The sequence below is a fragment of the Styela clava genome, chromosome 2 (genome assembly GCF_964204865.1).
Source record: "Styela clava chromosome 2, kaStyClav1.hap1.2, whole genome shotgun sequence".
NCBI lineage: Eukaryota > Metazoa > Chordata > Ascidiacea > Stolidobranchia > Styelidae > Styela > Styela clava.
This window is the reverse complement of record NC_135251.1, coordinates 9,243,711-9,269,992: the sequence shown is the minus strand read 5'-3', so window position 1 is coordinate 9,269,992 and position 26,282 is coordinate 9,243,711. Positions and strand designations below refer to the sequence as shown.

At 31.8% G+C, this 26,282-nt stretch overlaps 2 protein-coding genes across 5 annotated transcripts in view; both read left to right on the top strand.

Moving 5' to 3' along the window:
• Positions 1-10,690: 10,690 nt before the first annotated feature.
• Positions 10,691-25,868, top strand: LOC120336050 (atlastin-2-like). Of its 2 annotated transcripts, none has more exons than XM_039403653.2 (15): positions 10,691-10,837; positions 15,151-15,282; positions 16,455-16,654; positions 17,086-17,223; positions 17,443-17,598; positions 20,048-20,119; positions 20,270-20,495; positions 20,948-21,132; positions 21,417-21,488; positions 21,929-22,120; positions 22,387-22,458; positions 22,959-23,171; positions 23,713-23,781; positions 24,075-24,154; positions 24,246-25,868. In XM_039403653.2, exons 2-14 carry the CDS (start codon positions 15,195-15,197, stop codon positions 24,138-24,140), a joined length of 1,749 nt encoding a protein of 582 aa, XP_039259587.2. In that variant the 5' UTR covers positions 10,691-10,837; positions 15,151-15,194; the 3' UTR covers positions 24,141-24,154; positions 24,246-25,868. The 2 variants fall into 2 exon arrangements, with proteins under 2 accessions (XP_039259587.2, XP_077966094.1); XM_078109968.1 differs by lacking the exon at positions 10,691-10,837 and adding an exon at positions 14,813-14,902.
• LOC120336938 (uncharacterized) overlaps positions 25,867-26,282 on the top strand; it is a 31,295-nt gene continuing 30,879 nt past the window's right edge. For all 3 annotated transcript variants that reach the window (XM_078109966.1, XM_078109967.1, XM_078109965.1), the window contains exon 1: positions 25,867-26,006. The gene's annotated coding sequence lies outside the window, so the exon portion shown is untranslated. The remainder of the gene's footprint in view (positions 26,007-26,282) is intronic.

Genomic DNA, 26,282 nt, shown 5'->3' with positions numbered 1-26,282 from the left:
ACATTGCAATTGATTTCACCACAGTAGTTGTATAATCCTTGACAAACATTAGAATCCACAGATACTAACCAACCAGTTGAAGAAATTGAGTAGATGCGCAATATCAAGTTGATTTGAGGTGTGAGTTTGATGACACTTTTCCTTATTCTAGTCTGCCAGCCATCGCCACACCTGCAATTATTTTTCTCGCAGGTGAATTCAAGACAAAATATAGAATGCCTTGATTCGTTAGCTGACATTTCATAAGTAAACTGTAGAAAATGAAATGGTGAATGAGACGGCGATTGGACACGGTTGATTTTTTACATCTATGCTAATTGAATGCAAAACTATCAAAAACTGCTTTTCAAGACTGATAAACATACAGCTAATGGTGCGTGATTTAATCTGTATTCGACCCAAATAATTTATTAGAGCCATACCCCAAAGAATTAGTTATTCACCCAAAAAAACTGAAACAATTGAGAATACAACCTACATCAAATTACTGCACCATTCGTTCTTTTGTTGCGGGTACAAAGCTAGCACAAACATAATATTATATTTTTGTGACTGTTGCATCTATGCCAGAAATAAAGCAACGTAGGAAACCACGCAATTTCAAGACGGAAATAAAAACATTCGAAGTATAAGCTAACTATAAATTTTTTAATTCGTCGGTGTGTGGACCTTTTATGTAATATTTGCATTTCAGACTAAATATCAGATTCTATTTTTGATCAGTAAATCACTTTTATGCGAATCGTTCATATTGAAAGATTTGGCGTATTTATCTATGTTATAGGTTTGCAAAGATGTAAACTTAACAATACTATGTATGGAAGCAATTTATCCAAAAAATACATTTCGTTTTGCTGAATTCTGTCGATTACAAATAACCTAAACCAGCAACCCAAAATCTGCTAATGGGAACAATAAAAATACCAGCAACTGAGCTTTTGAGGAACTATAAATAAACTCCTTTGCTTCCACAACACACGCCATGCTTACAAATAAACCTTCACCACAAAGATTGACTTGGTCTCCACAAAGTAATGCAACCTTTTACCTTCTTTTTTTCAAAATAAATAGCCAATTACCTAACGGCTTTAACTAAAACATTCATTCACGCGGTTTGCATTTTGGTCACCTATCATTCCATGCAAAGACGCAGCCAATGGTTCGGAGACAATCCTTGTCAAATTATTGGACTGCAACTGGAAAAGTCGAGTGGGATTGCATTTTGCTAAAATCGACGATTATTTATGTCGCCGTGGCGTACTATTTAAGCCGCGGTAAAACCTTTGCGTTGGTGTGAATTCTCCCTAAATCACAAATTTCCTAAAAAATTTGTGCCACGGCAACGATAATAAATAATTTATTTTTGACCTCGCGCAGAATTGGGAATGATAGTTATTATACATTCTTTAGAGATGGGATGCTAAAGACAAATAAGAGGGGAATCCACAATGCAAATTTTTTGAAAATGGCAATATAAAATAATGAAAATCGAACTGTAGACAATATAGGTTTTTTTTCCGTTAGAAAAAAAATTTCGGCGTAAAATTTCGTGTGGCTACCTAATCTAAATTTTTCGTGGTAATGCTACACACGGAAAAATACAGATCAAAACATGATATATTTGGCCAGTTTATTACACAATTTTGTGTCCACGAATTGTCGTGGTATTTTAGAGCACTGTTGCATTTATTTTGTCGACGCAAAAGCAGGTTAAATTAAAGACAATTAAACAAATACCGCAAACAGTTTTAATCATGCCCGTATCAGCCGTGGATTGATTACTTTGCACAACAGAAAAATCATTATTATCCGTAGTAAGAATCTTTCCGCGGGGAATTCTAGGCGATGAATATGTATTTTTGATTCACTGATATATTTGCATTTAATTGTTTTCTAACATTGTAACAAGATTGCGAAAATAAGTATAACAAGTAATAAAAAATTTTCACCAAAATTGGATCTGATAAAAATATATGTCATTTCTATACTAAGCTTCCACTGTAACTGAATGTGAATACAAATTTTATCTCGGCACCTCTTTCGGCGACCTGTATGTTATACACCTATCGACAATATTTCACGTATACTGTATATAAAAGGGAATCTGGTTATTTATTGTTACACCCATGAAGCGTATAAATTTTCACCAATAATTAGTTTTTCTTTGTGCTTTTTGTTTGGTCAGGTATGGTTGGCAGGATGTGAAAAATTGAAAAACATGGGCTTGGAGACAAACTGGACTGAAGTCTTGTATATCATCAAATAACAAATATTCAACTTTCATTTTAAACGTAGCGATTCTAAGTTATTTACAAGAATAAACGTCATTATGTTCCGTGAATAGAAAGCTGATTACGTTCACATGCAGTTATTCGATGGTTGCAGATACCGCTGCTGGGTCTGCCCGTCATGTACTTTCCTGTTGGATTCAATAAAATATCCGGAAATATTGCGAAAAACGTAACATATCAGGTATACATTGCTTATACAATGCTTGTTAAAGAAAAATATTTCTTGAAATGAAGTCAATAATCGGGGCTATTCGTGGAAGGTTTAATGATGACCAAAATATAATAATTTCAGATTATTAGCTCTGTCTACCATCGTTTGTTGTGCCTACAAAGCATAGTAGATTTCTCTTTATACTTGGCCGCTTGCCCATCTTTCTCCCAGCATAAGAAATACACGTCACAAGATTGTTAAAATAGGCTTACAATATAAGACAGGTACAAATTAGCACCCAATCCCATGCTTATGAAATTCAAGTTAATCTTGCTTGTTTACTAATAAACACTTGATTGCAATTCTTATTGAGTTACAGTAATGGTGGCAAAAAATCCCAATATACTATACAGAAAGGCATAAAAGCGCAATTACTATATCAGAATTAATATGAAAAAATAGTTTTGATCAATTAAATCTAATCATGAAAATTTCAATTCATGATTTTTAAAACTAAATAGAGTATTCCCTATTCCGTTCATATATAAACGGCTAAGATTCGCTAGTGAAGCAGAAACGCAATGTAAAACAGTTAATAACTATGAATGTTCATTCAATCGAACGACTTTTTACCTTTCGAGTTCAGCCTAAATGTTGTCACAGCCAGTGTGTGTTCGTATTCAATTATGCCTTGCCAATGATTATTGGCGTAAAAAATGGAAATTTTAGTAGAATTTTAAAAATTGAAAATTAGAAAAAAAAATACTCTGGCCCCGTTTGAAAATAATAAATAGATATTATCCATTAGCGTTAGGGTTAAGAATGAAGGACTGGGTGATTTCTATTTTTTTTATATTTTTTTCATTTTAGTGATGGAGCGGTGTTTGTTTTCGGTTGGGGTTTTCCACCACATTTCCAAATATGTTTACTCTAAATTATTAAATTATTATGCTGTTATTGATTAAAAATATAAATATTTGAATTTAATTTATCTTCAGTTTATTTTGAACGATAAAAACTTGTTAAAAATTACTCCTTTATGTCAAGTCAAATGTCTATGGTTGAAGCTGGAATGGGCGAAGAAGGTTCATCAATGACACATGCATCAGACGCTTGACTCAGTTAATCAGACGCTTCATTGTCAACTAGTTTTTTTGTTTCTTCATCCGCTCTGTTAATGGTGCCCTTACACCATGATTTTGCAAATAGAATCAATGGTGCAATCAGCCAGAATATTCTAACACATGTTGCAACGAATGCGAATCCAAATCTGCCACACAGAGAACCTATGAGCGGAATATCCTCTAGTTATTCATCTTCGTTGTAAAAAGCGTAGATTAGGGCTGTTGCGCAATCAATGACGGCTGGAAATAAAATATTCTAAATTATGTCACTTAACTTTACACCCTAAACTCATGAAATGAAAAAGACTTTCAATAATAACATTTGCATTCTAATATCTTCGTTTAGTCTACTTTTTTCTTTATTAAGGTGACAAATTGAGTTTAAAAAGTTGAATAATTGAAGATATCTACGATTATAGCCGATGACCGTCGAATATTTTGGTGAAATCATTTAAAAAACGTATGATATGCAAAGCGATTAATTGTGTATAATAGGATATTAGATAAGATATCGCGCTATCTAACGTTCAATTAAGTCATTATAATGTTTTGGTAAAACTTATAAGTTGAATCGAACTAAAAAGTTATTTGAAAACCGATATTACTTGAATAGAACCTTGATGGAAATTTCATATAGTAAAAATAGTAAAAATGATTACATGCAACAGATTCCAATGTAACAATGGCGATAAAGTGCGGTCTCGAACAGTTTGAACAAGACTTGTTGATGTTGAAAAACCAATCAACGACGGTGGAAAGGCAACAGGAAATGAACCGAAGTGATGCAGAGATTATTAATAGTCTGAAGGCAACTTTTTCGTCCGTTCCAGGTTCTGAAAAAAATTGAAAGAAATATGAGCGTTGTCAAAGTAAAAGGTGGTGGGGAAAGCGAGAGTGAATAATTACGTACACGTGATTTTTATGAATTTATAACCTTTGCATTGTAGAATTTATTTAGGGAAGTGGTACGTATATTATACCAGAGGTTTGGTAATATATTGTTAGTTCTTTGCTATGTTATTATTAAATATATTTTCATGGGTTTACTGTTTCGTATGTTAAATCTATTACTACTCGTCCCACAAGTCTGAAGACCGATGTCTGTCACTAAATGAAACAAGATTGAAATAAATTTTGTATTAAACATAGTTTGAGTGAATTTCAGATGTTTCTTCAATTTTATTGTTAATGCAGTTCATTTACATGCTCAAGTCTCCAAATTGATATATATATGATGGTTGGGCCCGGACTTTCTACGAAATGTCCAAATTTAAATTTTGAAAATAATAAATTTTGAAGGTGACTACGTTCCTGATTGCCAACAAGCACAACCAGTTTACATTTATACTCACCAAATGATTCGCAATGCGTCTCGTTTTCAGTGTCATTGCATTGTACACAACTACTTGAGCTAGAGCAGTTGACTTCATTTCCAACACCACATACCTGTGATAGCCCTTGATATGCACTTTCGGTATGTGCAACCAGCCATCTGTCTGATTTAATGGTTACAATGGTGCAATAGAAGGTGCAAATCGAATAAACCATCAATAAGGCTGCACAAAATGTCTCGCAACTTGTTCTGTCTTTGGTCTTGTTAGCATTGCACTCAATTTCACAACAACCGACTGTTTTCATTTTTGCAGGAAGACACCTTATATAGGACAAAAATGTCTAACTGTGGAAAACAAAGGAAGAAAGAATTGAAAGTGTTTAAAAATAAATCGAATTCATAATAGTCCAAACTACTTTCTACAATGATCCTTATTTACGATTTTATTACAAACTTATCACACATTGATCGCAAAATAACATTCTCGCAATTTTAGTGAAACTTCTGCCTTTTTTTCTATTGCCCTGGTAGAAAAAACATTTTTTGTTTCTATTTATATGATGAAGGCGTATAAACGTGTTAATTTAAATTTAAAATCCGAAAATTTAAATGTACTTGATTATATAGTTTTACAGTTCCACTGCTTATTTAAAACGAAAGAAAAGCAAAGTTTCTTGATGTTATCTCAATTTCACGCACACCATTTTCGACTTCAACCGCTTTCTGAACTTACTACCTTGCCCCTTTGCAAAGGATTTGACGAGACGAATGTAGAAACGAAGTAACCTCAAATTCAGACCGAAAAAAAATAATTTTAAGAAGGCGGCAGCATTACATTTTATATCGGTCACAAAAGTATGTACCTTTCTTAAGGAATTTTAATATTTCTATAATAGAATATATTTTGAAATTTCAGTTTGACATTGTACTTCATCCAAAGCCATCCTACGGAAATTATTCTGTTTTGTCTCAATTCACTTCTCCTATTTATTACGCATTGAAATCCATTTGTAAATTTATCTGTGACCAACATCAAAATTTTTGCATTTGGAAATACTTTTACAATTCATGCAAGCAGGAAGGGAACTTTTATGTCGAGATATCGGTTTCACAGTTATCTGCTCTCCTGCGAATCAAATACATTGTATTCAAAACATAGGTATGGATTTAAAACAAGGCAAGGGTTGCAATTATGAAATGAACACCTAAAATGAAAAGCTGGTTAACACATTTTGCCTGCAGGTCTTTCATTGAAACACTTTTCACGATTCTAGTTTTTCAGCCATCAACACACCTATTGCTAATGGTACGCCATTTCACCTGTATTTACCTCAGATAATTTATTAGTAACATCCACTCTAAAATAAATCATTCACCCTACAAACTTAAAAACAAAGTTGTATTGTGAATGCAACCTGCATCAAATTATTTCACTAGTAGTCGTTTGTTGCAGGTACAAAGCTAGCACAAACATAATATGCTATTTTTGTGAGTGTTGCAACTACGCCAAGAATAAAGCAACGACAGAAACTGGAAATTTCAACACAGAAATCCGAACCATTAATAAATTAGCTACCAATAAACTTTGTGTGTCGCCGGAGTGGGAACAATTTATGTAATATTATATTAATATATGCATTTAAAATTAATATTTGGAGTAAATATTTAATCTGTAAATCAGTTATATTCGAATTGTTCACCTTGAAAGAATTGGCGCTTTTGAGTTTCTGTAGATGTGTTTAATTGTGAATTTGGAAATAACACGGAAAGAGATTCATATCAAACAAGAATAATGAATGTAATATTGAAATTCTCAGTGATGAATAACTTATATCAATAAAAATAAAATCGATTGCGGGGAACACTTCAATTAACTAAGCATTTGAAGAATGCTTTTACAACTCACGGCATGCTTACTAATAAACATTCAACACATCATTAGATTTGGTCGCCTAAAGTAATGAATTTTTTACCAGTTTTATTTCAAATAGGCAACCAATAACCTAACATCTAAACTAAATCATTTCTTTTAAAGGATTGGAAATTAGTTTCGCCATACAGATATTCTCCCATACATGTAATTTATATGAACGCGAAAAAATGTGAATACTTTTGTAACATTTATCCGTATAATTAATGATGTAGAATTTAAAGTTTTCAATCAATTGGACCTCAAAAGGGGCGCTAGGGGCACCAATGTTTGATTTTTCAATTGTTGTTTATTAAATTTATCAATTTGTTTTTTGTTAATGGTTTCGCGTTCATATTTTATCAGCTCATCCCATTCGGCGACCTGTATGCTTCAAACGCCTTAACAATATGTGATGTATATATGTATATGTGTATTTGTGTCACACCGTTAAAACCGTAAATAAATGTACTCTACTAATGAATTTGTTTATGTTTTATATTTTGTTAAAAGATAATGAATGAAAAATAAAAAATAAGCGCCCGGAGACAAACAATATGGAATGGAAGTAGCTAATTTTGTTAGTCCACTCTAAATGTGAAGGGAATGTAAACTATGGACAGAGGAATAAGGAATAAAGTTATGGCTCAACTCTAACCCGGTACACATAGTACAGGATCACCTGATTATAAGATATTTACAAGATATCTTACTACTGACCAAACTATATTAATTTCAGGTTATTAGCTCTGTCTACCGGGATCGACTGTTGTTTTGATCCTATATGGCAATGCAATTCTAATAAACTTGCTTGTTAACTAACTAACACTTGATCTAGGAGTTTTCTTTATTCCACATATTTGTACTCCGTACCAGTACCAATTGATATATTGTTGTATACTCTGACATGGATTGATGTGGTTTTTAACTGTTCAACAGTTATGATAGTAGAAAACTTTGCTATACTTTGTATATTATAATAAACATGAGAAGATAGTTTTCAACGATTATATCTAATCGCGAAAATGCATTTTGTGATTTCTAAAACAGACTGAAAATATTCCACTTCCCATCCATTTTTAGAAAACTAGAATTTGCTACAAAAGCAGACACGCTCTTCTAATGGTGCCATTATACCACGATTTTAAAAATAGAATAACTGGTAGAATCAGCCAGAACACTCTGGCACATGTTGCACCGAATGCCCCATCTAAATCTTGCCCATAGAGAACCTAAAAGCGGAAAATTTTTTTTGTCTTCGTGATAACAGCGTAGATTGTGGCTGTTGCAAGATCCACTAGAACTGAAACTGAAATGAATTTTATCAATTATGTCACTCGATTTTTGAATCATGTTTCTCGCTGGTACACTCGTGAATTGGAAAAGAATGTTAATCAGTTTATTTCCTCCTGGTCAATAGTATGAAGACATAAAATGCTGACAAGCATCGGTTTCGTAAAAATATTTGGACTGGAAAACCTTCCTTTAGTTTTGCAGCTGGGCTTGAAAAGTTAAATAATGGGATTGATCTTAAAGCCAAAATACCTAGCCAAGACTACATGCGTTGAGCGTCAAATAATAATTGTGAAATAATTTAAAAACTATTTTGTGAAAATAAATATATGTCTATATTAGTATTTCAGGTGAGAGATCGCGCGATCGAACGTTCAGTTAAATCATAATGATGTTTAAGAAAAACTGATAAATTGAATCGAACTGAAAAATTATTTTAAAACCGATAATACCTGAATAGAGCCTAGATAGAAATATAAAATAGTTAAATTAGTAGCATATAATTACCTGCAATAGTTTCCAATGAAACAATGGTCTTAAAGTGCGGTATCAAACAGTTTGAGGAACCCTTGTTGATGCAATTAACGACGGTAGAAAAGTTGCAATAAATGATTCGAAGTGACACAGAGACAAATAAAAAACCAAGAGCAACTTTTTCGTCAATTCCACGTTCTGAAACAAATTGAAAGAGTGATGAGCGGTGTCAAATTAAAAAATAGATGATGATGGAAGGGGGTGTAAACAAATACATGATTTTCGCGGGTTTGCATTGTAGAATTTATTTTGTTAGTCGATATGCAAATTATATAAGGCTCTTGATGTTATATTGGTATTTTCTTCCTTTATTCCTAATATGTTTTTTTTTCTAAGGATCGGATTATCGTTGGCTGCAATATTTCATACAAATTAATTGCAATTATAACATGTTCAGTGTATATATCCGATCTCTATTGTAATAGTTAAAACATCAATATATATCGTAACATGCCTATGTAGCTAAAAGTATTTTGCGAATCTCAAAACGTCACATTACATTAAAACTCCATTTTTAATTCCTACTCTTAAATGTAATAATTCTGACTGCACTTTTGTTTAATTTAGTTTTGGGAACTTCTGTAGAAAGCCTCCGCCACTAACAAAAAAAATGCGAGAACATCGCCGCCACGCTTTATAATAACAAGATGTTAAATTCTCTAGTATGGGTTCTAGTTTGAAATAATTTAATTTATTATTCGGGGGTTTCGTGCGAAACAAATATCAAATATGCATTTGGGGGTGAAATTAAAACATAGCAATATTTTCTATTACGATGTGAAAAGTATTACAAACTTGGGTGATGAGTGTTAAGTATGACTGTTGCTTAATGCAGTGGTTTCAAACTTTTTCTCAAGCAACTCAAAAATCATATAATGCTCACATACTATGGTATGTGATGCTTATGCTTTTTATTGTTACAAAATCAATCAACCAACAATCGCACCTACAGCATCTGCCAAGTTTTTTGCATTGGGCAATATTTGATACCAAATATTAAATTTACAATGGAATTTACTAAGATAATAATAGCAGTAATAGATTGTAATAGTAATAGATAGATAGTAATAGTAATAGATTTTTGTTAAAAAACAAACGACCAAAAGCAAATTTCATGCTAACCAAAGATTTGTTCCCGAACTATATGTTAAAAAACATTGGCTCAATGCAATTGGTGCCTATGTACCTGGCATGGGCAATCTACGGCCTGCTGGACAAATCCGGCCGTTGGTTGATTCAATTTGGCCCGTATGTTGCTTCCACAACCAAACTAAAATCAAATTTTGATGTTTTACTCATAAAATACCTCAAGAATATTGTTGAAGTTCAGATTTGATTCATTTTTGGCACGAGGCTTAATGTTCATTTCTGCTTTTGTAACACGGTAAATATTGTTCATCAAATTTTTACGCCACACTTACATGGCCAAACATTCTAGGTGGGCAAACATCTTGCGCAACCTTGCTATATACCAAACGCCGCAACAAGATACTTGAATATTTCGAACTTATTCAATTTAATTGAGATTGATGTAAAAGCTTGTATAAGTTTGATTGTTCAAAGATTTCAGATAATTTCCATGACTGATCTATACACAAAGACCTTTTTTTACCTTATAAACTTTTTCACCCATTCACGTGATGATAAGATTAATTTCTTGGAATTCGATTATGCCTTAGGCGTGAATTACTAAATCCTCAAAGTGGCGCTATGGAACAGACGTCGAACCAATAATAATGTGCATTTTTCGTTAGTTTACTGTGAATTCGGAAAAGCATATTTCGAGATGTACAGGTAATTGGCATAGCCAAGATTTTATTCATAATGTATAAAGTTTTAGATTTTATTCTTTGGAGGGGGATATTGAGAGATAATGAAATGATTAGAGATGAGATTGTCTAAATTACAATTAATTACAGAATTGACTCCACTTCACCGATATAGATATGTAAGAATATCCAGTGATGTAATTTAATATGGAATGCGGGAAAATACTTAGCTGTTTCATTTTTGTATCTTATATTTTTCCAAATATTTTATTGTTTGACCAGATTATGTATTGAACTAATTTTGATACAAAAGGATGCTATAGAAAGTATATGGTTTTGATGCACTCCACAAATCAGAAGATTATAACTGTTGAATATTATAACATTTTTTATCTTCGTGTGATGGCCATAGGTTTACCCGATTCATATCAAGGTGAGAAATTTTTAAGTTTTAAATTTTGTTCGAGAATTATTTTTCAAATATACGAGATCTGAATCATTCACTTTTTGTTAAAAAGGCATATTCAATAGTGACATTTTGCTTAACGCAATTTGCAAATTATTCTATTAAAACGAATTCATATGTTGTATAATACTACTGGATTTACTGCTGTACTATATTATATGGTATCTGTGCAAATGTACGCATTGTTGGATAGTTAGATGCTCAACCAGACATACAACAACGGCCTTATCAGTGAGGATACTCGACTTTCGTGAATAAAACGTCTTTTGCTGACTATATTAGAACTTGGGTATATAATAAAACTAAAAATAAAATTAAGCATCGTGCATTAAAATCTGTTTGTTGAGATAATATTTTTAAGGCACATCATGAATTATCTGTATGTCGGATATACTTATTACAATCGTATCCATACGTTGTTATTAGGTCTAACCCGTGAGACTGAGACCCACCGGAAAACCTTACTCAATAAATTTTTTGGTTTATTTGAATAGGTGCTCGATCATGATCGGATAGTAGGCAACGCAAGAATTACTATGATCATATTTTATCAGTTTTTTCATTCCTCGTAACAGTTGCTGTTTTTAAAAGACACTGGGGTTAAGAAAAATGCTACAATTGCCATTTTAATTGTTTTGTAATTGCGACACTTGTTTTGACAATGGCTTGGGCGGATATTATTACGGTGTCTTGAAGTACCCTTTTGTTTCTAAACAAAGCCAAGCAGCTGCCGAAAACAATTCCAATCTCATTGAAATTTAATGCAGCATTAATGCAAGTCAGCAAATATTTGGAATTATTTTATTCCTTTTCACTTCAAGAAATGTATTTCGAAAAGATTATAACAAATTATATTTTTCGGGATTGAAACTAACAGTAAAAAAATCGCTACAAACTGATTCTGAAGGGAAGTTGGGCGAAGTATAACCTTGTTATTCACCTTAAAAATGGTATTTTGTTTTTGCGACACTTGTTTCGACGATGGTACGAAGAAAATCTCGATGTATTAAGTTATCTCTAATAGTTTAATAAAGCAAAGACACAGCTAACGAAATTAAACCTAATCCGTATTGTGATTTGTATGTAGCATCTTGTCAGCAAGCATTTTTAATATATTTTTCGCCATGTTTGCCTTTTATAAAAAAAAAATAAAATAAAAATTGAACTTTAATTGAAATATTCGTCATATATTAAAACAAAATTTTCAACAGTTGTTTTTACGATGAGCCAGAATATGTCGTTCACCAGAATTTATCTGTCCCTGTCACAAATTGAATATACTTAGGAGTATCCACTGTCAAGTGAGCAAAATTTTTTAAAAAAAATTATGCTTTGCACACGATTGTCATTTACAAGTTGTAATAGTAATAACAATAAAATTTTTATCTACATCTCTACAAAATAAATATATAATCTGATATTGTCCATTTTGACTATTCTGTTTCCCCCACACACTGTCTTGCGATTTCAAGGAAACACGTAAATGTGGGTCTTTAATTACCCCTCTTTGTTTTAAAATAAAGCCCATGATATTGCAAGTAAATCCAGTTTATAGTAAGCATTATATGTAGATTAACGAAAGATGATATTTGGTATTATTGTTCGCTTTTACAAAGTTTTTGTGCATACATTAAATAATAAAATGTAAATTTTCTTATCGTAAGGTAAAATTTTTAACTTAAAAAAAAAATGTATTAACATAATATCATTAGAAAAATATTAAGAGCCAAACCTAGCTTGTATTTGGAAGTAAACATTTTTGTCAATAATTGAATTGTGTAAATTATCAGGTATTACATTGTTTGATAGTATAACAAGGTTACGGAAAATCGAATGCTACGAAGGTTATTATATATGGGGGGCTGTTTGTCTCTGGTGACTATTGGTGGTGAAGATTGATAAAATTAAAACACGACGGAACAAACTATTACAATAGATTAACAATTTTCCTTTGTGGGAAGAATTCAAACCGATGAACAATAATAATTAGTTGAGTTCAGAGACGTTAATAACAACAAAAAGTATAACGAGACCACTTTATATTTGAATCACTTCTTTGATGAAATTGTACATCTCGTAGAAATATGTGACAAAGTAATTTGAAATATTTGAATTATTTAGTAAATATAACTTTGGAATAATAATAGGTATAAAAACTATCAAAAATTTGATCAAATGACCTTTGAAAACTTCAGTATTATTCCGATCGGTAAACTTTATGTAAGTGCACATAGCACCCAATGTTGGGAAGTTATTGAAAGTGAGCGAATTGGGATAGCGATTTCATGTGCATAAGTGTTTTCTCTTATTGACGATTAATTGGTTATATTTATATATGTCCGAACAACGTTTTATTATACGCAAGAAATATTATGTATAAGTATATCTTATTTTATTCACACACCTCATGCTTTACCCTATGCCGATTTCAATGGACATTGGGACAAAGAATAATATCACAATTCTCATTTTAAATATTTTATAATAGAGATACGTAAACGAATATTTGAAATTATTTTATGATTTTTTAGAATGACTATTAATAATACAGTATCACTTGACGTAATAAGTACCTAAATTGAAGCCTAATGTAAATTTTTAAAAGGCATTTATTTATTTGACTGTAACTTTGAAATAAACTATTGACTCATACTTAGCTTTACTAGCATACAAACCATTACAATATTGGCATAAATTCAATGGGAAAACAAACTTGATTTATCCGAATCTTTGTATAAGTAAGAGATTGCCCGAATGCTTATAAAACGCATTTTTTGTGTATTGGTTTTTCATTTACACATTTTATCTAGTTATACAGAATTTTTACAGCTGTGTATTGGATTTACCTTCACAGTTACATAATGTATACAATTGTAAGAAATGATGAAAATTAGTGTTTATATTTATGCTTGCAATGATGACATTCAATAAGTTAGTATAGCGATATTACTGGGAGTAAGTACTGGTAGTGTAAACCTGTTTGTATTTATGACATTATTCATGTTTTTAATATTAGAATTCCACTGGACAATTCACTTGCTCTTAAAACATGCTTAATTTGTAATATTGGATGAATTGTATAGAAAAGAATTAACTGAATACTGTAAAAGTAGGTTTTATTGGTTAGGGGATTTTTGAGTTGGTCGGTTTTAGCGATTTCATTAACATACAGAATAAATAAATCCAATGCGCTTGAAGTTGTTATGTTCTACCAAACTAGATAATAGATAAAAAAAAATAATTCTCACCATGTAATAGCATATATTGATATCCCAATACTATTGGTTTGGTTTAGTTTACATATCCAGACAGTATACAATATTTGACATGCAATTATTTTAGTTTGTCACTTGTCCTTTCATTTCACAATGAGTATAATGTTATCGTGTTTTATATTTCAATTCAAGTTTTTTTTTAATTAGTCTTAGTGACTTTCGTTTTGACGATGTCAATCGGAAAAATATTACGTGGCTTGAATTATCTATATCTGTTTTAAGACAAAGCAAGCTTTGTTGTAATCAATTCCAATCTGCAACGTGATTAATATGAAGTAGTATCGCTTCAGCAAAAATCTTGAAATATTTCATGCTTTGAGTTCGATTTCCCTTTACAAGTCGTTAACGTAATTATATCAATTTTTCCGTCCTAATATTGACTTCCATACCTGACATTTATAAGCATAGCAATATGATGACAGTTTTGAGAGCTTCTCTTCATATTTATTTATCCCATTATTTCATTAAAAAGTGTGTCTTATAATTTTTAAAAGAAGAGCATTTGTAAATATTATTGCCGATATTAGTTAGTGCATCGTCAGGTTATATTTTCCTCCTTCTTGTAAGATAATTAGATTAGATTATTTCTAAACTTTTACGAAAGTAGCAAATAATATGTATAGAAATGAAATGGTAACATTTTATTTGTAATCTGAACAGTTATTGAATTAAATCTCACTAGTAAATGGCTGTTCATCCTAAGCTCTAATTGGTATAATGGATTGGAACTTACGAGTTACTATATTCTAAGAACAAGGTAATTGGAGATAATCTCGATTGATTGACCATATGACATTTCTGGGAAAATACCTACTTTGAATATTTCATTCTGATCGTAGTGTGCTATTTATACATATGCTTTTTTCAGTTTAAAAATGAATGCAGAAAATTAATGTTTTGTGTATTTATTTTATGAAAAGAAGAAGTAAAAGGCAGTATTATATTGAAAAATGTATGTTGTTAATTATATAATCATTTGAAAATATAATATTTTTTTCTGTATAGATACAATTGGAGTTTGTGGATAATTGCAATGTTTATATGAGAAAATGGCATGTGGTGGCAAAACAATTTCAAGCAAGTTATATAATCGAGAAGATCTTAACAGAGCTCAGGGGTCTATTGACAGAAGACAAAGTGAGTTATATACATGAATTAAATAATAATGGATTATTTTGGTTGTTTAAATAAACAAATGAGACATTTCACAGAATCAATTAATTTTGTTTCAAAACACTATCTACATTCTACACAGTGTCTTAACGTATCCCAATTCCCAATCTAGACTAGCGTTTCCCAAACTGTGTTCCGCGAGCGTCTCCGAGCGTTCAGAGAAAAATAAATCAAAAATAGGTCTAAATGGGTCGCCATGGCGATCTAGGGATCGTGAATATGTCGCCCAAATGACCGTTGAATATCGCGTCAACGTCGGCATAAAGCGAACTAACTAAGGTAGGGTAGTGGCATTTTCGTTAACCGTCGGCCTAGATTTTTGACTGTTAGATTCATTATCAAGTTTGCAGCAATCCTTTTGGTTTTGCTATAGAGGTATAGACAAACAAACAGGTCTAAAGATTAAGGCAAACGGTCAACTCTTCTTTCGCCATCTCTGCCTGGTTTTACTTCGAAATGCTGAAAAAAGTACTCATGTTCGCTAAACTCGATTCAGCAGATAAATAAACTGCAGCTTACGAAGTTGCAGCAAGTACAATCTCTATTAGACGTGATATTAGAGGCAGACACTACGTAATTGAAAGTAAACGACATAGAACTGTAAAATAAATTTGTTGATCCATATACAAAGCATTCAATGAAGGTACAATAAAACATTTATAATAAATGAAATATGTAAAATATTCAATCATATTTTAGGTATGTTTAACACAATTCTGTTAGTTTTCGCGGTGCATTTGGCAACTCTCCATGACGAATTCGTTGGCAACCGCTGCAATTACAACGTTTTTCTTTATCAATTTCACCCTTTCATTTTTTGGTGTTCTGTGGCCGAAAAAGTTTGGGAAACGCTGATCCCTAGACAGACAATGAAGTAACAATATAACATAAGCGTGGCCTTAAAGTTTGAAATCAGACATCACACTCTTTCAGTCCACCATTATCTGTACCATTATAATTATTTCTCCCAGTCATTAATATATTTGTGTTTCATATATCTTATATATGTGTATAACATTATTCGATTTGATCGAAAAATATCTTGACTATATTGAAGTGACTCTGGCTATCCAATTTCCCTTCACTGCATCTGCCATGCAATTAGCGATTTAAATATCACTCAATATATTCTACAGGTAATTCAGACCATAAGCTTATACCCATTGCACATGACGAAGATGGTCATTTACAATTAAATCTCGATGCCCTAAAAAGAATACTTTCAAACCCCTTGATAGGTGATAAACCGATATCTATCATTTCTGTTGCTGGGCAATACAGAACAGGGAAGTCGTTTCTGCTGAATTTCTTCATTCGGTATCTGCGAAAAAACGGGGTAGGTTGTTACTTTTCAAATTTTGATTAGTTTGATTTTTCAGTCAGTACTTTATACTTTATGTCAACTTCATTTAAAATATTATTTTTTTTAACTCAGTCAATTTTGATAAAGAAGTGATATAATTTTACTGTGTTTAAATAACAACCCCAATTTTCTCCTATTTATTTTTCGATTAGTTATTTTCCGTGCTAGATTTCGCCTATTTTTGTTAAAATTAAATTGCTCAAATATCTAATTTATTTTGCAAAGGGTGAGGTTTTCTTTTATTTATTTTTTTGAAATATTATTTTTCGTGCTAAATTTCGTCTATTTATTTCAAAATTCAATTGCATGAAATGAATGCAAAAATGTTTTTGCTCGCAATTATAACAATCGACTCTTATCATTAGAGAGAAAAGCTGCTATCATTTTCAACTCTTTATTTTTAGTGGAAAAACTGTGATTGGATTGGAAATGAATCAACCAAAGTTACAGATGGAATTGATTGGGAAAAAGGAACAGAAGCGCATACGAAAGGAATATTAATGTGGCCGGAAATTTTTGTTGTAGAAGATTGCGGAAATGACGTATGTAATATTTCCGTCATGTAATATTTAACAGAAGAACATTTTTAATACGTCCAAATGATATAAAATAAAATTGAAAGTGTCTATTCATCGAAAAATTGAACAATTTAATGTAAGAGAAGAGAAGATCTTTGTTTGAATTGACCTAATTGTAAAATTCTTTTCTTTTGAGACGATAAAAGTAATCACCTGAATATTTTCTGTTTTATTCAATAACAGGTTGTTGTTCTTTTAATGGATACACAAGGATTGTTTGATACAGATACAGGATCGGACACAAATGCAAGAATTTTATCTGTCAGCACTTTGCTAAGTTCACACCAAATACTAAATATTATGAACAGAATTGAAGAAAGAGATCTGGAGCATTTGCAGGTTTGTTAATGTTTTTATTTAATTTATGCACGACCTCGAATTTGTAAGACTGATTGTCAAATACTTGTCTCAGTCGTTCATATTAATGAAAACTAGCAAGAATACGAGGTATAACACACCTATATTTTTAATTGGCAATTTATGGAAGCCTTTAAGCATAATTGCAGCAATGTGATTTCCGAATTTTCCAACATATTTTCCAGCAAATTTTATGTTTTTAGGTTCAACTTTAACCTTCTTTATTGTTGTTTAACTATAAATATTGCATAGACATTCTATCCGTATCTCGAGTGTTTGCACGCATGCGCTGCGATCAAGCTTAAAATGGCTCTCACGAATTTTCAATATAAACGACTGAGACGAGTATTTAACATACGATTGGATTAGCTTGTTTTATTTGCACTGTTTATTAAAAAAGTGAAATATGGTATGTATTTTTTGTAAATGAGATCGGAATAGTCTAAATACAATTTCCTTAATCAAAAAGTACCAGCTATAACTAGGTTAAAATAGTAATGTTTCGCGAGGTTAATACTGCGTTCAGTTGAACATGACACAAAATTGAATCATGTATGTATTTTATGTGGTCTTTGTCTTAATTTAATGTAAGTTGAAAAAAGTAACCGGAATTCGCCATTTACGACGTTATGCAACATTTCGTCAAGCCGATCTACTGTCTGCGGTTTGTATGCCTCATGGTTCACTGGTTCTTGAAACCTGTGGTAAAAACAAGCATTTTCGACTAAATTCCAATCATCCATCACGGAAGGGATATTTTTTAGATAGCACAACAACACAATTTTTTTAAAACTTGTCAATGTGATTTGCTTTAGAAATGTATGTTTTTAAATGCAAAGATCAACATCTTCAAAATGTGATATCCTTAACGAAGTGAAATACGCAATATCAAATATAAAGCCCCAGCTCAGGCGCTTACTTTAAGATAGACAGACCAAGTTTGTGTATAAACTTATATCACGAATGTTATTTGGTTTTATTAATATAAACGACTGATACAAGTATTTAACATACAATTGGATCACCATATTTTATCGGCACCGTTTATAAAAAAAGGAAGAAAATAAATTCTATATATTTCTGAAAATAAGAAAGGAATAATCTAAACACAATTTTCTTAAACAAAAATTACCTGAACTAGGTTGAAAATGTAAAGTTTTGCGAGATTATTACCGCGTTGTGTTTAGGTGATTCATAATTGAACCATGTAGGCTAAATGTCTTTTACGTGGCCTTTGTTCGAATATAGTCTAAGACAAAAAGTTGTTGGAATTTCCCATTTCGTCAATGCATTATACTGTCTGCGCGTACTGTTTATGTTTCATTGATCATGGCGTTCTTCAAACCCGTAGTAAATACAAACAGTTTGTACAAAGATTCCAACCATCCATCATGGATGGGTAATATTTATTTTGCACAACAACACATATTTTCTCTTTAAACGTTCCAAGGAGATTTGGTTTCAACATTTTTTTTTCTAAATAAGTAGACAACAACATCTTGTGCACGTAGTATTCTTGAAATGGTCTGGTGAAGTTTATTTTGTGTATAATCAAAAATCTGTATAGCACTCATGAAACAACAATACCACGAGTCAATCATAATATTGAATTAAATCGCTGAGTATAATTATATTCAACATTCTTTTTAATGCAACCAGTTCATGATAATTTTACTAAAACACAAAATGGTGACAATTTTTTTTTATGTAACGTAAATATTCCTAAACCTACCTTTAACACGAAACACAAGTTTTTGAGTAGCGATGCACAAATAAAGCAAGGTAGAATTTAAAACAGTAATATCCAAACGTTAAACAAAACGCATTAACAATATGTAATATTATTGATATTTATTTAAATCATAATTTTAGCAAGGTGATTTCCGAAGACTCAGATTGATTTGGCGGGAAGTTTTTGATAATTAATGGACACGAAATACACCCATAAATCGTTTTTTTTTTGCGATTATTTGCTGTTGATGATGTTGTTATTAGTGTAGTCAGTATTTCCCACCTCCCCCCCCCCCCAAATACTGAACCTATTTTCAATGTTTTAAAATTTTTGTTATAGCTAAAAGCTATTGATTTTAGTTATTTTAAAATTTCTTTGAGGATTTGTGGTATTGGTTTCGGTTTGTAATGATCTCATCGAAAATAAAAAATAGGCACTGTGTGGTGTGGCGTTCCACGTTTGCGTTCCCGATCATAGGAATGGTCGGAACGGGAAGACTACGGTATCGGTATTGCAAAAAACTTTGTTCTGGACCTCGAGTCCCATTATTTCAGCATTGCTCTACTGTTTGTAATATTTTAACAAAAGGTTACTTGTAGCAACATCAGAAACAATGATATTTAACGAAACAATCCTAGATGTGATGAAATACCACGCTGGAATTAATCATATGCAACTATTTTGTTTTATACGTTTTAGTTATGCAGTATTCACGCAAACGCTGCGACAAGAGAAGTGAGGAAAGAAATTATTCGCAATAAACCATTTCAGGTATGACGTTCCATTAATATCGTTTGCAACCAAATGGTGTACTCAACTGACTTTTTCTATAGAATTCAATTTATTGTGAAAATGAAAACTTAGTGTACCATTTTTCTGCAGTCATTCTTAAAAGCAATACGTTTTCTTTTTCTTTTTCAGACTTTGTCTTTCCTTGTTCGTGACTGGCAATATGAATTCGAGCACAAATATGGTGATGGCGGCATGAATTATCTCGATGGAATTTTGAATCGAACATCAAAATCAACTGAAGTAAACAACGTGAAAAAATCAGTACGAGACGTTTTTAGTAACGTTCAATGTTTCCTGATGCCTCATCCAGGAGATGATGTGCTGACCAAAAGTAAAATAAATGTTACAAATGAAGGTGGGACTTAAATGTTTTATTATTTTTAAAATCTTTGAAATTTAAATGTTTAAGTAGCAGTTTTTTATTGAAGTGACTTGAAATAGGCTGTTCAAGTTGACAAATAAAATTAATAATTTAATTTTGGGCTCATTAAATATGCTCCACTTCCTATTTACAAAGATAAATAAATAGTAAGTATAATCTTATTTAAATTTTTTCTTACTTTAATTTTATTTGAACAAATTTCATACATGGTTGGCGCAAAATGGTCATTTAATCTATTCGTTCGTTCGTATGTTCCTTCGAACTTTTCAAAAATTATTTTTCATAAAGCTGTTTAGCCGTTAAACTTGGTTGACTGTGATCTATCACCCGTTTATTATACATATCAATCAATAAATAAATTATATACCAGAATTTTTTCATATTCCTGTTCCTGTATCTTTATCTTTTGTTTATTATTTATATAGATCTTGATGAAGACTTCATGACCATGGTTCAGGAACTTGCCACAAAAGTTTTACATCCAAAAAACCTTGTCATCAAAAAAATTGAAGATGAAACGTTGACTGGAAATCAAATACTTGAACTGATGTCTACAGTTAGTCATTGCTTCAATCAGGGACAACTGCCAGAAATCAGGACATTATATGAGGTGATTAAATGGTTTCGATGTTGTATATTTAAATGAATCTTTGTCTTGGTGAAAACGTGACTAGTTGGATTGACTATTTGGGTTGAAAATCTTCAGAAGAAGCTTATCAACTAGAATATTTGAATTTATATTTTACAGTTTTACACCATTAGATATTTTACGTAGAAAAAAAATTGCGTTGATTTCAGAACTTATACAAATGAATTTTCCATCTACATTGATATAGTTTGATATTGATGATTTTCTCCAAATGTGAATTTTTTATACTTATTTTTATCACACAGGAAGCTGCTCATTCATTCAGCACAAAAGTAATGCAGGCATCTATTGAGAAGTATAAAGTTGAAATTGAAAAGGTAAGTTAGGGCCTTAATTCGGTTTTATCCCCCAATAAATCTTAGCACGATCTTATTGGACATGCGGTGAGCATATTGATAGTTTTACTTAATTATCGTCTTCACTGTTGTGTTTATGCAAATCTACGATAAGTAAGAAGCTACTATTTTCCGGTGCGCATTGCCTACTCAATTTATTAACCCCGTGGAAAAAGGGAATGCTCACGAATATTGTGTTTCTCGGAATATAACAGGACAATACATTTGAAATATTTATTAATTGAGAATTGAAGAACGGTCCCTACAACGCTGTTCCATATTTTGTTTTATACTTTGTTTAGTTTAGGCCTATGCGCAACGCGAAATTTTTTCCAACTAATGTCTGTTGTAGCTTGAGTCATTAAATATTTGCAATTGGTTAGTTATATTGTTCTAACATACTATTCTAATTTGTATATTAGAGTTGCAAGCAAGCTATCCAGGAGTGGAAACTGGCAAATTATCACGAGAAAGCAATAAAAAACGCAAAACGAAATTTTCAACAAAATGCAACATTCGGAAGTGATGATATCAAAATTAATTATTTGAGACAAACTGAATTAACCTGCAATGAGTATTTGTCAAAGATGAAGATTCAAAATTCGAGTTTATTGGTAAGATAAAAACAACATTCCGATTCCTTATGCTTTGAACTCAACATTGAGCCAACGATTAAAATACACGAGATAACACTTTTGCACCACTTTTCTATTATCCTAACCACTACTTTATTGTGACTTCATTCTGAAATCTTTTTACACACCACTAATCAAAATTTTATACCTTTGACATGTTGGTCGTTGCAAACAACGTTAAAAAGCTAAATACGTTTCCCTTAATCATTGTAGTTTGTTCATGTTATTTATCTCACTGTTTGCAGAGAAAACAAACTGAGGTCGTGTCAGGGGCTAAAGAAAGATGTCTGTCTGACTATCAAAGTAACATGAACAAGGTATCTTCTTAGTAGAAATCCCTTGGAATTTTATATTATTTTTTACTATTTTTTTTATATTTGCAAATAATGTTGACACATCAATTAAATCGTAACAGTTTTTTAGGAGCCAGGGTAATCTGATAAGTACAATATGTCATTTCAGAGTGCAGAAATTTAATCCAAATAATCCTGTAGGTTTCAAAATGCGATACGCTGATACACGGTTTTGAAAGCCAGTTTGGGAAATAGATACTAAACTAAAAACAATAATGTTTCATGTTGCACCCTATTTCTATTTATTTTTGTTTTCAAATTATTCTATCTATTTTGGCGAAAATAAATTGCATGACTCCGATGTATTATCCGTTCACTAAACACATATGCGCTTGAGTGCAAACATTTTATTTGTACGATTTTACTGACATACAAAACAATTGATTAGCAATTCAGATCTAGTGCCATCTCGTGGAATAGAATTAAATATTTATAATATAATAGTACAAATTATATTATTTCAGGATTTCAGAGATGAAGCATTGTCTCATCGCGAGCTTCAAATGTTTCATGACAAGCATCGTGAAGCAGCTCCGCAATTACTACGACGTGAAGTTGCATCTTTAAATTCTGATCATGATCAGATCTTGAAATATGATAAGGATCTTGAAAACAAAATAAAACAAAAATATCACGAGTTTCAATTGGAGAATCAGAGAAACCTCGACCTGAAAAGGGTGATATACCCTACCAATCATTTACAGATAACATTTATTCTAGGAAACAATATCCGTAAATAATCTTTAATCTGATATTAAAAATCAGTATCAGTACCAAGTATACATATGAAATACGTGGACTGGAGTAATGGGTTCCCGTTAACCGCTATCATAACTCGTTTAAAATAAGAAATAAAGATAAAAAAAAAGATGCTCAAATGTAATGGCACGAAAAAAAAGGCCAACGACCACAAAGCCCACGTCGTAGGTGGCCACGCTTGGCGACAATGTTCTCGTGAATTCAATAAAACAGATACCTTTCTGTTGAAAATCCACCGAGTACTGAAAAAAATTTGAAATTTTAAAATCGATTTTTCTTTTACTCACATTGAAATCCAATTTTTTAACAACAAAAATGTCGCCTCTACAACCAATGCCATTTAGCAAAACAGCCCATGTGGCCACTTTATTCCAGTAAGCCCAGCAAAATCTGAGAATAAATCTTATTTTATATCTTGACTTTGAAACACATCTTATATTAGATTATACTTTATTGTAGCGACAACAAGAATTGACTTTTAATGAACATGAACAGACGGTAGAAGAATTTTTACAATCGATTTGTGGGGTAAGTTTCGGTTATTCATTAAGACAAAATATATTCGATTATCTGAGGCTGATCACGTGATAAAGGGGGGGGGGGGGGGGGGGGGGACTCGGGCACGTCATCAACAAACCGCCAGAGAGACAAGGCTCAGTGATAGACGCGATTTTGGGTTCGCACTTGCAAATTGAATGGCCCGCTAATCGACTTGGCTTGCGACTCGGGGGTTACTTACAGTCCACCACTGTAACTTAATAGACGTTGAGTTGTTATTATCATAGTTATTATCACACGTGTAATTTTTTGTTAATACACAGTATTATCAAAGTGACCTGGCAGAGTGGGAAAGACACATAAAACATCAATTTAATCGGAATTTATAGAAAAAAATGAAGCGGTATGTATATATATAACTCTATTTTAGTCTAGTGTTACAGTGACTTTTCTTCTTTGGTAATGTTAATGCAAGCATATATATATAATTTCAGTTCAACTCCACGACGCACGAAGTGGTCGAACTTTCTCTTCCATTTATGTGGATACTGCTCACCAAGATGATATGAGAATAAACAATATATATATGTTATAATTTCAAACAGATAATTTTAAACAACTAAATTCTACAAGTTTAAGCCCTAAACAATCTCATATAGGTGCACGTAACAGGTAGTTTACCCGTTTTGCGCATTTAACATTCCTACAAGCGCTGAAGCGTCTATCTAATTTGCTTTCTATTGGTTCTCTATCACACGCGCCCCTTTTTAAAGCAAGGTCAGGAGCACACACTAAAATACAAATAAAAAGAATACCTGAGCGATAATACCAGCAATCACTGAAGTGTAAAAAACAACAGACACTATAAAGAAATATAGACATATAAACTACGTGTTAACAAATCCCGATTGACGTAAGCATATATGCAGTTAAGGTCATAACAGCAGTAAAACAGATATAATGTGTGCTACAAAACTAGAAAAACTTCCGGTTTAGAGTTATTGTTTTCTGGATAGAAGTCCGACGATAACATATGGAAGCCTATAATCAATTGAATGTCATGAGCTGATAATTTTTTGTAGTTACAAATGTTGAACGTTTCGAAAAAATACACCTAATTTTTACATCTGTAAATATACCATGCAACACTTAGACAAAATATTGAGCTAAATTTTTGATCAAGTCATTTGCTACATTTTTTTCTATCTATCATTGTTCGTGCACTTTATATTATTAAATTTTACTTTGGAGATTAAATTATTTCTCCCCCAAACAGCGGTCACTAATAATTAAGTAGCTATGCTATTCGGAAACGGTTAAATATTTTAATTCTGAATTTGGCATTGCCTACCCAATTATTCTCATTTCGGGAAAAATGATAAACATTTCTTTCAAATTATGGATCGTTAAATCAGTGGTGTCAAAATTGCAAGATTTATTACTCTTCTCACTGGCCCCATGTTGTCGGCTTTTATACAAATTCGTTCATTCTATTCGGCAGCTTTACATCTGAATGCAGCTCATTTTACTTTATCTTTTAAGTTAAAACTAATTTTATTATTTTGCGCTGATTGTATTTTATAAGACTTTATATACATAAATATGTATACTTTAAAACTACAATTCGTGCATAAGCTCAACTTTAAAAACATATTTTTTCCATTTATACTTTTTGTATATTGTTTTTACGGCGCTCCAGTTGTACAGGTACCAATATGGAGATAACTAATTTCGTTCACCTATTTTAAATCAATTTGTGTAAAGGGACTGAAACCCATGGACAGGAGGTATATTCACTTGGCTAACACAGACAGTCCAGACTAGTAATAGAACTAAAACAAGGAAAATCGGAATAAACTTAAGGCCTAATCCCAACCTGGTACACATACTACGGGAGCACCGTTTTCATTAAACATAACTTCTATTTCAATTTATATAATTCATAGCATATTTTCCAACATTTCACATGAGTTTAAAAATCATAGCATCTGTATAGTTGATGTTCAATTTTTTTCTCCAAACATAGGTTAAATTGGTCACAGTTATGTAGTAAAGTATTACGCAATACTCTGATTATGCGATATTCATTGCAATCTAACTTGTATTATTGTTTTCAGTTTCCAGGTTTACTTTTCATATATTCTAGTAATGGTTAGAAGTTTTTTTGATTGGTGAACATTCAGTTGACGTTAAGTACAACCAGGCGTTTGATCAAATTCTACGACTTTGCAAACTTCCGTTTTTGATTTCAATAGGTATGTAATTTCAGAATAAAATCACCACAATCATCTCTTACAATTACCTAACAAATTCGACTAATTTCAATTCTAAGATATGATTGCTGATGTTCGATAAATACAAATATCTACAGCTATCAAAAGCTGCATGAAAAGATTTTTTGCTTTACATATGTGTCTTTGGGCAAGCTCAATGGCACTTAGCTGATGAATGCTTAAATGATATTATATTGCTAATATTCTCCATTTTCTTTCATAGGCTTCCCATATAACTCTATCATTTACAATATTTAA

Excerpts from the sequence above, each read along its gene's own strand:
- LOC120336050 (XM_039403653.2), top strand. The coding sequence starts at position 15,195 with ATGGCATGTGGTGGCAAAACAATTTCAAGCAAGTTATATAATCGAGAA. Across the intron at positions 23,172-23,712 it reads GAAACCTCGACCTGAAAAGG|CGACAACAAGAATTGACTTT; the intron begins GTGATATACCCT and ends ACTTTATTGTAG. Across the intron at positions 23,782-24,074 it reads TTTTACAATCGATTTGTGGG|TATTATCAAAGTGACCTGGC; the intron begins GTAAGTTTCGGT and ends GTTAATACACAG.